Genomic DNA, 14,713 nt, shown 5'->3' on the forward strand with positions numbered 1-14,713 from the left:
TTATTGCGTTTTGCAATGATTCCAATAACTATGAAAAGGTCCTATGTTTAATTTTCATGCTCAGATCCTCGAAATGCGGTCAAAGGTATGTGATATACTGTAAACGCTAATGATATTACAAATACTTTTCAATAACTTTTTTGAACTATGCTTTATTAGTGATCAGCCACTATTAAACATAATGTTTGAAGATCACAGAAATATCCTGTTTTGTATTTATAATTAAATGAGAGATTTCAAGCTATATAAATATTGTAGTATCAAACAATTCGTTGTAACAGACTGTAAATAAGGTACGACCCAGCTCAATAGTAACCAAAACTCAAAAAGTAACCAAAAAGGAATCTGATACCAATAGCTATATCAAAGAATCGGCTTAAGCTGCTGATTTCAAATATATAGGTTTCATTAAGTTTAGTCTTACCGGCTACGAGCATATCAGAGAAATCCAATGTAGAGGTTTCAAGCTCCTATCTGTAAAAACTTGGAATTTTGTATTTTTTTGCCAGAAGAAAGACCATGGATGTGTGTTTAGTTGTTTGTTTGTGGCTGTTTTGTTTGTTTGCTTTTCCAAGGGTTGATTTTATCGACCCAGCATTCCTGGAATATCGGGAGAGGGGTCATCCAAACAAAAATTAAAAGTTTAGTCCCATTTCTAAGTGACCAAAAAGATTGGAGGGCAACTAGGCATGCTCTCCCGCTACTTTTCTTTCTCAGAATTGCCTGATCAAAATTTGGAGGCAATCATTTTGTTCAGGCTAGTTGAAAGGCCAAATAACTATGCTTTTGGAGATATCGTGAACCCCCACAGCCCCACATTCTCTGGGGAAAGGTCTTTAAGTTAAGAAATATGTCCATTATTTACGCATAGTATTTGTTCTTTAGAAGTATGCATAAAGTATTTGGGGGAGGAGGCAAATTATCTTCTGGGGGGTACATGGGGAGGGAAGTTTCCAGGGTGTGAATTTTTCTTGGAAAATTTTACAGTAGAGGAATATGTCAGAATTCCTATAGAAAATTCTTTTCATGTCGTGCTTTTTCTTTGCCGGCTCAATTTTACGCGTGGAGATTAAACTTAAGCATTAAAACTTAAAGGGCAATTGTCCGGAGGAAATCTTCACTAGAATTGAATTTTCTAGAGAATATATCAGTGGGGAGGAAGGATACTTCCGTGGAGGTAAGACTAAATTTCCCGGCGTTATATAGAAAAATTATCAGAAATTAAACAATAAAACAATTTTTTTTAACTTAAAAGTAAGGAGCAACATTAAACTTAAAACAGACAGAAATTATTATGTATATGAGGAATGTTTCTTTTTCTCAACACCACGTTCTTTACGCTAAATTTCGAATTTTGTTCCAATTATTCAAGAACAACCCCTGAAACACATGGTTCGTTTATTTGGAACAAAAAGCAGCTTTTTTAAAGTACCAAAAACCTTAGCGCAAAGAGGAAGGTGTTGAGGAGGAGCAACACTCTCATATACGTGATAATTACTGTTCGTTTTCAGTTTTGATGTTGCTTCTTACCTTCAATTAGAAAAACTTGTGTTTCTCGTTTTTAATTTAACCGGCAGAGATTATGGGAAAAATTGATCAATGTAAAATGGTTTCAACAGATCTATCGAAAGCCTTAAAGCGTTGACACCTAAAAGTCATAATATGAATTTCTACTTCATCACAGTTCAACCCTAAGATAGAGGGTTTTGCTAAAAAAAAAAAAAAAAAAAAACCGCTATCGATCAATATCAGGAGTTACCCAGACAGAACACATCAGAATGTACCTTTACTACCTCACACAAGATGCAGTGAAAGGCTGCGCAATCAGCCAGTGCAATAAGCCCTTCCGTCATTCATTCATTCAGACTTCGCCAAAACGAAAGAGGAAAGTTTCTTTCAGTATTTTACGATATTTATAGCGAATTTTTTGACAGTCTCTGTATACTTTCGGTGATTAATAGCAAAAGAAAATATGAAATGTTCAAAGTAGTCAATTCTATTTACTGAAAAAACCGAACTTTTCAATGAAAAATCTTCGTAGCTATATATATATATATATATATATATATATATATATATATATATATATATATATATATATATATATATATATATATATATATATATATATATACATATACATGGGAGTACGGAGAGGGAGGGGGCAAGGGGCATCTGTCCCCCTAGAACTTCGAATTTACACTAGAAATGACTGAAAAAGCAGATGGTTGAAAAAACAGTTGAAAAAGGTAGATAGTTGAACAAGCTGGAAATGATCAGCTGGAATGACAGAATAAAAGTCCAACAAGAAGCAATTTTCCGTATTATATTGGAAATTTTCAGCTCTAATCGAAGAAGATTGATGTTGAAGCTTATTGATGATTTATGAGTTTTGGTGATCACTTATTGACAAATAATTCATAGGTATGATAAAACTTGCTGGCAACGTAATGTTTTGCGAAACGCCAATATACCTTCAGCTCCCCCCACCCTTCATCACAAAATCGATCCCCCCCTAAACAAGAAGCTACGTATGCCCATATATATACTACGTATATATATATATATAATAGAAACTTATATAGCTGTTCACGAGAAAGGCGGTGTGTTGTCATAGTGCAACTTCCAGTCAGCTATGATGTCTTGTTGGTCCCGATTGACCCTTTGTTTGAGTCTCTTGAGCACTCCCACATAAAACTTGGCGTTGACGGTTTGTCCAGGAGGAACAAATTCATGGTGGACGATGCCTTTGATGTCAAGAAAGACAATGAGTATCGTTTTCCCTTTGGATTTGCTGATTCTTGCCTTTTTTGGGCGAGGAGACGCAGACGTATGCCACTCGGAAGATTACCTCTTTGTCTTGGGATCATATTCAAGGACAAAGGACTTGTCACTTGTGATTAAATTATTCACATTGGGGTCACTTTCACACAAGTTCAAATTTTCTTGGGACGCTTCCACTCACCGCAGTTTCTGGTCGTCAGTGAACACTTTTGGGACCATCTTCTTGCCCACCTTGCGCATGTTCAAATGCACCGTCACAATGTCATGAACGAAAGATTTGGTAAATCTAACATTTGGGTAATTAAACGAATACTTAGTCGACGGTCTGAGTTCAAAACTGTGCGCACACAAGTCACATTGTCGGTGTTTTCGAAGGTCTTCCAGTACGGTCTTCATCGGCAACCTCTTCCCGGCTCTCCAAAAAGGCCTGGTGCCATCGAAACACACCACTTCTTGCTAAATCAACATCTAGGTAAGCCTGTTTGATCATATCAAACGGCTCTGTCGCAGATTTATTGATTTTCACGAATAATTTAATCACTTATCTCTGCTCTAAAGAAACGCTGTATTTTCGGCTTGCACCACTCACAGAAACACGTCACGCAAAAATGTCTGCCCTGACTCTCCAGGTGCTCGGAGACAACTGGCCAACAGCTCGTTCGTTAGCTAGGAATACCCACTACCGTATTCAGGTGGCGTAGGCACGTTCCGAAGTACAGTCACAGCGGAAGAAAATCATTCCTATTACTTTCCGGACAAACTCCTGTATATATATATATATATATATATATATATATATATATATATATATATATATATATATATATATATATATATATATATATATATATATATATATATATATATATATATATGTATATATATATATATATATATATATATATATATATATATATATATATATATATATATATATATATATATATATATATATATATATATATATATATATATATATATATATATATATATATATATATATATATATATATATATATATATATATATATATATATATATATATATATATATATATGTATTTGAGGAACTAGAAACTATTTATTACTGTATTTATAAAATTTAGCAAAGCATCATTTTTTCGGTTTCAAAGGAGAATTATAGTTAAAGTAAAATAAAAGAAAACATGATGAAATGAGTCAAGATGGAATAGTGACAATCAGGAAAGACGCTTCTAGAATAACAAGAACCAAGACAAGTTTTGTTTTTGAAAACGGCTTTTATTTATCCTACAGTGCATTCCATATAAAGGAGACCAGAAGTCAGTTTTAACAAAATTCAGAACACTTCACTTATTTTCATAAGCGGTTTTCAATCTTTGGATCAGTTCTGTTTTCTCTTCTGGACTTGCAAAACAATGAAGAGCAGCATTCATGTTCTAAATAAAAGAAAAAATGTGATAAATAAATTATCAAAATTATACAAAACAGTAATTAAGTCAAATAAAACGTTTTTAGTGTTAATTAGACATAGCTTCTGGGATCTCTCTGGATCTATCGAAATCTTTCTGGGATAATAAGTCTAATGGTTCGGAGGATAGACACTTAGGTCTAGGGACGGTGACATATCCTTTAAGACAGAATGACTATGACTTAATTACCTGTATCTCAACAAGAAGTTCGGGATCAATTGGAAAAGATGAAGGGTAGTTCGGGTTCAGGAACAGACGATATATCTACAAATGCCCTGAGGTTAAAAAGGAGTGCTTTAATACCCATGTTGGCCTCAATTTTCTCGTTCATAGTGAAGAAAGCTTGTTGGTCTTGCTCACGGTGTACTTCGGTAACAGTGTCTCTTTTTAAGATTAAATGAAAAAAACAAGTTTTTTAACTGCAAGTAAGGAGCGACATTAAAACTTAAAACGAACAGAAATTATTCCATTTATGAAAGAGGTTGTCCCCTCCTCAATGACTTGCTCTTTATGCTAAAGTTTGACTCTTTCTCACAACCCTACTTTAAAAAAAAAAATAAAAACTTTCGCGTAAAGAGCGAGGTGTCGAGGAGGGGACAACCCCTTTCATAAATGGAATAGATTCTGTTCGTTTTAAGTTTTAATGTCGCTCCTTACTTGCAGATAAAAAACTTGTTTTTCATTTAATTTCTGAACGTTTTTCAATTAATGCATGTTTTGATTTTGGCTCGCCGTACATAAATAATTAAAACGAAATTTGAATATTACTTTTTTTTCTGGCTAAATGGCTTTCTCATAGTTTTGACCGGACGATTTTGATAAAAACAAATGGGGGAGGAGGCCTAGTTGCAGTCCAATTTTTGGCTACTTAAAAAGGCAACTAGAACTTTTTATTTTCTTACGAAGGTTTTTATTAGTAATAAATATATGTAACTTACGAATTGTACTTACGAAACAAAATTATATAATTGTATATTTTATTACGTACATGAGGGGGTTCTCCCTTTCGTCAATACCTCGCTATTTAAACTAAAGCTTCAACTTGGTCCCAATTCCTTAAGAATGACCCCTGAATCACAAACACCGTAGAATAAATAGTTGAAATTACTAAAAATACTTTAGCGTAAAGAGTTAAGTATTACGGAGGAGACGAACCCCCTTATATACTTCATAATTTCTGTTCGTTTTAGGTTCTAATGCTGCTCCTTACTTCTACCACAAAAAAGATTTTTTTATTTATTTACTCATTGTTCTTTTAAATAATGCTAGAAAATCCTGCGGCTCCTTAATGGAAATTTTCTTCTCTCATGATAAATTCCTTCATGGAAAAATCCTCCCACGTAACCCCCTCCCCTGATCCCCCTTTAACGTGAAACAGTCCTCCTAAAATCGTCTGTACATGGCCCAATAACCATTACTTTATGTAAACAATGGTCAAAGTTTGTAACTTGGAGCCCCTCCCCCGGGGACTGTGGAGGAGCCAGTTGTCCCCAAAGACATAATTATTAGGTTTTTCGACCATGCTGAACAAAATGGCTATATCAAAATTTTAATCCAGTACCCTCCAATTTTTTCGGTCACTTAGAAAGGGAACTAGAACTTTTAATTTACGTTAGAATGAGCCCTCTTGCAACGTTCTAGAGCCACTGGGTTGATACGATCACCCCTGGGGAAAAGAAAAGAAAAAAAACAAACAAATAAACACTCATCTGTGATCTGTCTTCTGGCAAAAAAAAAAATTCAACATTTTTGTAGATAGGAGCTTGAAACTTTTACAGTAGGGTTTTCTGATACGCTGAATCTCATGGTGTGATTCTTTTACTTGTTACTTGTTTGACTTGTTTGTTACTTGTTTTACTTTTATTCTTTTATTTGTAGGGGGTGTTTCCCCTTATTTTCTAAAATACGGCAAATTTTCTCAGGCCCGTAACTTTTGATGGGTAAAACTAAACTTGATGAAACTTATATATTTAGAATTAGCGTAAAAATGCAATTCTTTTGATGTAACTATTGGTATCAAAATTCCCTTTTTTAGAGTTTCGGTTACTATTGAGCCGGATCGCTCCTTACTACAGTTCAATACCACGAGCTGTTTGAAAGATGATAAGAGGTTATATGAAAACTTTGGGCCCATCTTTAAGGGGAATGTGGTAAGTAAATTATTTTGTAAGATTCTGGAATTTAAGTTAAGAGATTGGTAAGAAAAGGAGGAAATATAGATCGACGTTTTGCACTGTTGATCATATTTTTACTTTAGATGTATTGAGAAGAAAATATTCTAGAGGGAATAATGGTCGGCTATTAGCAGAATTTTTAGATCTGAAGAGTTCTTTTGACTTGGTAAATAGGAAGTTCTTAATCGAAAGTCTGTTAGAAATAGGCCAGCCGTCTTGTTTCACGGTGGAGTTTGTTGTGAAGGTTATGGGAAATTTTCTAGGCTGGTTACGTCTCATGTGGGAGTGAAACAGGCATGTAATTTATCTCCTAAGCTTTTCTCCTTGTTTGTTATTGATTTAGATAGTTTTATGGCAAATAATGGAGCCCCTTGTGAATCTTTGGATTAGTTTAGGCAATAATGTATGTTGTTTGTGGATGAAATAGTTCTGGTGTCAGGTAGCAGAGGTAGCCCTCAGAAGCAATTAGATGTAATAAAGAATTATTTAGAAAATAAGAATTTAGTGTTGAATGCTAAAAAGTCAGTAGCATTAGTACTTAGGAACAAAAGGGAGGTTAATTTTAATTTTAGAGGAGCGATGTTAGAGGTTAAAGACAAATTTGTTTATTTAGGTTTTAAGTTTAGCGTGCTAAGGGGGATGTAGGCATGTAGGCATGTAGATGATTATAATTTATGGGGTGTTGTAGATGAAAGAGAATGTAGATGATTGTAATTTAAAGGGTGATGTAGTTGAAAGAGAATGTAGATGATTATAATTTAAATGGTAATATGTCAATAAATGTGCTATGGAGAAGTAATTCAGATGAGCCAGCTGATATGAGGATTCAGAGAGTGCTCCAGACGAAAATAGCTTCTAGTCTACATAATGGGTCCAAGACTTGGAGTTTTGTTAAAGCAGCCAAGTAGGAAGCAGTTCAGCTAGATAATTTTAAGGGAATTTTAGGCTTGAAGGATTCATTTAGTTCAGTGGTACAAAAAGGAGATTTGGGGCTTTTTACTTAAAGGAGTGTTAGATTGGTTAGGATGGTGAAATTTCAGGAAAAAATAATTAGGCTACCTAGAATTCGGCTTCTTAGGTTAGTTTATTTAGAGAGTTTGAAGAATTGTAGACGTGATTCGTGGCCAAATCAGGTCAAGAAAAATTGACCCTTATGTGGCCTTTCAGAGATGTGAAATGAAAGAAAATGCCCGATGATTGAGAGCGTGCCAGCATGGAATGAAGTCCAGCAAACTCTATATTACCAAGAAATTTAAGAGTGGCATGCCCATAAGAACCATTCTATGTCTTTGAAGTTTTACTCCCAAGCTAGAGAGTGCAGGGGGAGGAGGTTTATTTTAAATCTAGGGTGAATAGAAAGGACTTGGAGAATTTGTTGTTGATGAGGGGAGATAGTTCAGATTTAGGAGAGAAAAGAAAATTTTTGAGAAAATTTAGATTGGTGGCCGGCCCCTATTTTTGCCCCATGTGTGGATGTGAGAGAAGGAGAATCTCTTTCATTTTGTATCCGAGTGTAAAGAGCTGTCTGAGTTGCGGAATGAATGTTTTGAACGAGTGTTTAAGAGTGAATATTGGTTAATTGAGCGAATATAAGAGAGGAATACTGGTGCTATCAAACAGTTGTGCAACTCTCTTCACTTAGAGATTAAACGTAGGGGATTATCTTTGAGGGGATAGCTTGTTAAGGTATTTAGGAATCGAATTTTATTACGGTTATTGTTTGTCGGTTAAAATGTGACCCTGTTATGTTTTTTTTCTTGGTTTGTATTATTGGAAGTTTTATTTTGTCTCTTAAGCTTTGTTTGTAGGCTGTATTTTGTGTTGCTATGATCCGCATGCTTTTTGCAATAAATCTTGTCAAACAGTTCGTGGTAACGAACTGTAGTAAGGAGCGACCCGGCTCAATAGTAACCGAAACTCTAAAAAACGAATTTTGATGCCAATAGTTGCATCAAAAGAATGGAACTTTTATGCTGATTTTAAATATAAACAAAAAAAAGACCAAGTTTTTTTTACTGAAAGTAAGAAGCAAAATTAAAACTTAAAACGAACAGAAATTACTCCTTGTATGAAAGGGACTGTTCCCTCCTCAACGCCCCGCTCTTAACGCTAAATTTTGACTTTTTCTCTCAATTCTACTTTATAAGACAGTAAACAACAGGATTTTCTAGTATTATTAAAGTAAAAACAATGATAAAAAGGAATAAAAAAAGTTTTTTCGACTGGAAGTAAGGATATATTGCGTATATGAGGGAGTTCAAAAATTAATAATAATAAAAATACAAGGGGGTGAAAAATTAATATGCAAATTTCGTTTTAATTATTCATGTGCGGTGAGCCAAAATCAAAACATGCATTAATTTAAAACGATCAGAAACTAAATAAAAAAAGACAAGTTTTTTCTTAACAGCAAGTAAGGAGCGACATTAAAACTTAAAACGAACAGAAAATATTCCGTATATGAAAGGAGTTGTCCCCTCCCCAACGCCTCGCTCTTTACGCTAAAGTTTTTTATTGTTTTAAAAAGTAGAGCTATGACAAAGAGTCAAACTTTAGCGTAAAGAGCGAGGCGTTGAGAAGGGGACAACCTCTTTCATATACGGAACAATTGCTGATAGTTTTAAGCTTTAATGTCGCTCTTTACTTGCTGTTAAAAAACACGTTTTTTTTATATTTAACCTTGTTAAGGGGCCATTAATAAATGCTTTCTGATATAGTGTTGAATGACTGATTATATTTCTTTTCGCAAAAGAATATAGCATACTTAGAAAGCAAATTTTTCAGAATACACCATCAAAAGATAAACATAAAAAACAACTGGTTATTTTATCCCAAGATAATTGGCCATAGATCCTTGAAACCCCACCCTTGACCTTATATCCTTGACCCTTGCACTCTTCTGCGAGGATCATAGGAAAGATATCTTGCCCCTACCCCAAACAGAAAATTTCAAATCCCCTCAACAACCACCACCCAAGGAAAAGTCTGTAAGTTTAAACTTGGAACAAAATAGGGTAATAGGCAAAATAGGGTAGGCATACCAAAATACAGAATCTTGGACTTTTCATGAAATCTGGTTGTATGCAATCTTTCTAATGAAAAATGCACGCTTGCCTTCAGCACAAAAAATAAAAGAAAAAAATCGTACACTCTGGGATTTTGGAAACAAATTGACGCTTCAAGTTAAGTTTTTGTGTCTTCAAAGACGCCTCAGTCTCAACTGTGCGTTGTATAGCATCACTCAACTGTTTTCAGAAGTAATTGTCTCGGAGTAATTGGGTTTTGACACAATCAATTATAAAAAGTATAATATGTAAGTTTTTTTATACATTGTAATGGCCATTTACCGCTTTAATGATATCAGCATCTACCAGTCCCCACGATTTGGCCAGATTGTATTCATCTTGTAGCGTAGTTCCTGTGACGGATGGATCGTCGGTGTTGATTGAAAAGTTCATCCCGTCTCGATTAAACCTATACAGGGAAATTTATGCACTATAAGAACTTAATAGAACCAAAACTGCAGTGATAACCAGGATTAAACTAGTAGTGTAGCAATAAACAAAGCTCTTCTTTCGTTTTTCACATTTCTTATACTATAAACTAGTTCCAATTCTTTAGGTTTTTTCCACTTTACTTATTGTTTATAATAGCATTGTATTTAACTGTAATTTGATTAAGTTAGTAATGTAGCAATAATCAAAGCTCGTCTTTCCTTTTTCACATTTCTTATAACATAAACTAGTTCTAATTCTGTAGGTTTTTCCTATTTTAATTATTGTTTATAATAGAATTAGCCAAAAAACTAAAAAAAACAACTTATATCGGACAAAACAGGGTGATCCTTGAAGGTTCTTATAATATAAACTAGATCCAATTCTTTAGATTTTTTTTACTTTGCATATTGTTTATAATAGAATTGTATTTAACTGTATTTTATTTGGTCAATATAAGTTTGGAATTTGGTGTGAAAACAAAAATTGATGGTAAAATAAAATTAGCTTTCTCTATGGATGTAATTATTGTTTTGACATCTGATTATACCGTTTGCTCACATTGTTTTTTTTTGTTTTTTTCTTTCATTTCTGTTTTTATTTAACAATTTGAATGTATATACTTCTTTAAAGAAACCTTAGCGGAGGACTACAAAAATACCCGCGCTTTCCCCAATTTATTGAATAGTTTCTTTATTCCTATTCCTATATATTATTTTAGATCTAATACAAAAAATAACAGGTGACAGCTATCGTTGGATTCTTTTAAATACTTCTTAGTGAAAGCATAGTGAAAATTAGCTGGTAAACGATTTCTACGCTAACAAGTTTGATGTGATGAGCCAGTAGACAGAAGCAGAAGAGTTGAAGCAAGGCTAATAGGTTTGAAACACATTGGATCTTTCAGGTTTTCCTTTTCTGTTAGAAATTTTGATCTAAGAAGGATTAAACCTATCAAAGTGCCTTTCACATCAGAGTAGAGAGTGACATTAAAGTTGAAACGAATACAAATTACCCTACATGCAGGGAGAGCGCGTCCCTTCAAAGTCCTTATTCCATACCCTAAATTAAATTAGTGCTTTTGTGAGTATATTTTAGAAAACAAAAAATGTATCTGTAGTTAATAATTGCAAGCTTTTTTTTATCAATTGCACTTAAACCAGTTTGAGTTAAAAAAAATTGTATTGTTTAAAGCAAGTATAACTGAAGATTCTATAATCCTTGCGAAAGACTCTTAAACTGTTTCTCACATTGCTCTCACAATAGAACGTTTATTTTTGAAACATTGAAATAATAAGTTAAGCTCCGGCATAAGGAATAAGGCAGAAGCTACCATTATTTGCATGATAGTTTATATTCTTAATACTTTTGACAAATAATTCTTTTCTTTTATTTGAAAAAGAACTCACTTTTTTAATGCCGGTCCATTTTTATTACCTTATCCTATATACCCTAAATGAGAGAAAGAGACGTGATGAAAGGGGAGGTGAACTCTCATCATTCCTGCAATGACTACACTGAAGATTAATCTATTTTTAAAACAAGGCTTTATGAATGACAGTTATAATTAGGCACAGTTGCTTTGCAAAATTACCTAAGATTGTTCTAATAATATTGTGAGACTGTTATAAGATTGGAATGCGTATATGTTTAAGAATGAATATGCCACCGCACTTCAACTTCAACTTTTTCTTTATTCAACTTAAAAAATACAAAAACAATATTATGCTCCAACAGAGAGCAGAGCTCGTAAGGCTGGAACAGTGCAAAAACACAGAAATGAGCACGGCAGAATGATCTTTGGTACTTGGGGTATGCAAAAATCGTTTTTGATAGTTCTGAACTGATTAACTGATTAATTATCTAAGAATTTTCGCTCGGTCGCATTTTGCTCATGTTCGGGCTAAAATTGTTGTCTCGTATCACAGAATAGCATAGAAGTACACTTTTCTGTCGCCCAAGTTCTTTTAAAAATCAAAAATCCTCGAATAAATTTCCGTTCGTATGATCCATCTATCAGTGGCCTATAGCCAACTGCTACGTACGACCAATTTCGGCAAATAAAACAAATAATCCATGATCAAATAGACAAACTTCCGTGGTCACACTTCTTCTAAAAAATAAAAAATTTGGTATTTTTGAAGATAAGGGCTTAAAACCCTCAGCCTGCGTTTTATGACGTCGATGGTCAAGTTTTGATGAAGATAACACCCTTTTTGGTGGTGTTTTTCACCTTTTTCCAAAAACAATGCAAATTTCTTGTTAATTATACCTCTTGATGGGTAACTTAAAACTTCATGAGATTTCACGCTTGACATCAAAATAAATATAGATTATTTTTATATCAGAATAACAGCCGGTTCGTTTTGATTCCTACCAACAAGGGTCGCTATTTTCTTAAAGTTCATTAATACGAACAGTTTGAAATGGAAATATTCAGGAATAAGATCAAAAGGCATCTCAAAACCGCAGTATAAAACACTAAAAAATGAGATACTTTTGCTACTTTTATCAGTTTTATTTATTCACCATCTTAAATGTTTCTCGCCCCGCATTTATTAACATGAGCATTTAGCTATATCAAATGATTTCTATTGAAAATACTTTTCTCTTTTTGATAAAACAGATAACACCAAAGGATACAGATGAAATCCCTCCCCCCCTATCATATTTCCTCTTCTCAAACTTTCGAGGACAGCAAAAAATGGCCCTTGTCTTTGCTGTAGTGCGAAAAATAAACTTTGTTCAACAATAGCTGTTCTTCAGATTGTCAATAGAGTCTAGGTTGCCTCAATACCACAGAGGCGAGGGATCACAGCCCCTCGGAAAGTTCGAGCTTCCCTGGAATGTTGAAATTATACACATTTACTAAGCCCTTTTCTATTTTCCGTATAATTCACCTATTATTACGCTTTTTTGGGATTCCCCCCCCCACACACAAACACGACACAAAATGTTAGGGTCCCTGGGCTGAAATTCTTGCGTACCTGCCTGGCCAAAGGTAGGTCTGAAGTAAAACTTTTTTTGGGGGGGGGGGATATATCTAACAAAGGACGAAAATATTCACATAAAATGAGAAAAAAAACTGAAATATCGGTATTATTAACAATGAACAGGTCAAACTTGAGAGGCTAGTCGAAAAAAGAACAACACATTACTTGGCAATTGGATGCTCTTTAACATCTTGCTTGACACTGCCAGTCATAAAGCTCGACCAAGGACAACATTCTAAATGGATCTGCGAATCTAAACACCGTTTATACACAAGTGGGTCATCAACACAGTGGTATCCATGTCCAATTCTTTCAGCAAACAACTCATCAATGGCCTTAATGAAAGCAAAATGATCAGGCACAAAAGTTTTAATACAATTAAAAGCTTGATTTTGTTGTTTTTTTATTTTCTCAGCACAAACCTGGAAAACTTGATCTAATTAACATAACATGTCCTATCGCATCACTCAGAAATCAGGGCTTATGAAATAAATGCAACCTTGCTTAGTAGGCGTTTTTCTGAACTCAATTGTCTCGAATGCTAGTTGATTTTTTTTTCAGTCCATCTTCTTGGAAATGAAATAGTTTGTAAATATTGTCAGTAATTCTGTTTACTCCCACAATTGGTATTTTAAAAAAGTTTTTAGTTCATCAGTTAAAAAGCCCCAGCTTCGTCTCGTCTTTGTGCAGTCCGAAACTCAATCTAACACCCAGCTGAATGATCATATTTCAAAAACAGTTGGTTGTATGAAAAGCGTGGTTCAATCTCGCTTTTTAGGGCTATAATGACAGAAAGGTTCATATGGCTAGGGAACGTTCTACGGATGAAGGATGGCAGATTGCCAGAGATTGTCCTTTTCGGCCAACTGTCTAGGGCTAAACGGAAAGCAGGTCATCCACGGTCGGGATGGGGCAATGTCGTAAAGAACGATTTAAGGGAAACAAAAACTTCCTGGGAGGGTATAAAGAGGGAGGTTTTGAAGTCGATTAGGATGGAGAAGGAGCGTGCGCAGCTGTTTTGGCCTCAGGCGGCACGCTGCTGCAGTGAGTTGTTAGCAGTAGTAGAAGTAAATAAGCTCAATCCTTTCGATTATTCATATTTGATTGAGATTTAGGCTGCAAAAGCTGGAGAAGAGAGGTTTCAACCTTAGGAAAAGGAAACAAAAAATTTTCTAAGAGTGGTTCACGAATTTATGTGGATTCATATGCAATAGAATGGGAAGTATACTAGAAAGATGCACAGCTGTTAGTATTTTCCTCACTTAGCAAAAACATTCGAAAGTATAGGGAATCAGGTCATCCTAAATTTGTTATTATAGATTTTTATTTTGAGCTAATCGCATTTAACATTTCTTTGAAACTTGTTTTTGTACCACTTTTGTAGTATTATTAGGACCTTTAAGTTGCAATATTTTGTTCCGGGTATGATCATATCTGTCTTTTTTTTTTTTTTTTTTTTTTTTTTTTTTTTTTTTTTTTTTTTTTATCAGTAAAGATCTGACGATGATTTTGGGTTAAATAGAACGACTACGCCTGAAGTTCAGGATTGGCGATGTTTCGAATTATTTAAACTTAAAAGTTAAAGATCGTGTATTTATTTCTGTCGTATTGAGATCTATTATAATAGAAAGAACTGTTGAAGTAAAAAGATTTCTGATAGTAAAAAGAACTCTCTGTATATTGCTGCCTATTACTGTCTAGAGCTTTCTTTTCATCTTGTATATTTAGACTGATTCCTGCAAATGGTGATTTCAAGGCAAGTAAAAATGGTTGCGCTAGCAGTTTCATTATGTACTAAAAACGTAAATATAATTTTTT

At 34.2% G+C, this 14,713-nt stretch overlaps 1 protein-coding gene across 3 annotated transcripts in view; it reads right to left on the reverse strand.

The window, feature by feature from the left end:
• Positions 1–4,022: 4,022 nt before the first annotated feature.
• LOC136031952 (adenosine deaminase-like) overlaps positions 4,023–14,713 on the reverse strand; it is a 233,178-nt gene continuing 222,487 nt past the window's right edge. For all 3 annotated transcript variants that reach the window (XM_065711961.1, XM_065711962.1, XM_065711960.1), the window contains 3 exons: positions 13,061–13,230; positions 9,756–9,882; positions 4,023–4,201 (listed from right to left, as the gene is read on the reverse strand). In XM_065711961.1, the coding sequence (XP_065568033.1) occupies positions 4,112–4,201; positions 9,756–9,882; positions 13,061–13,230 (387 nt within the window). In that variant the 3' untranslated portion in view covers positions 4,023–4,111. The remainder of the gene's footprint in view (positions 4,202–9,755; positions 9,883–13,060; positions 13,231–14,713) is intronic.

Source organism: Artemia franciscana, chromosome 10 (assembly GCF_032884065.1).
Source record: "Artemia franciscana chromosome 10, ASM3288406v1, whole genome shotgun sequence".
Lineage (NCBI taxonomy): Eukaryota > Metazoa > Arthropoda > Branchiopoda > Anostraca > Artemiidae > Artemia > Artemia franciscana.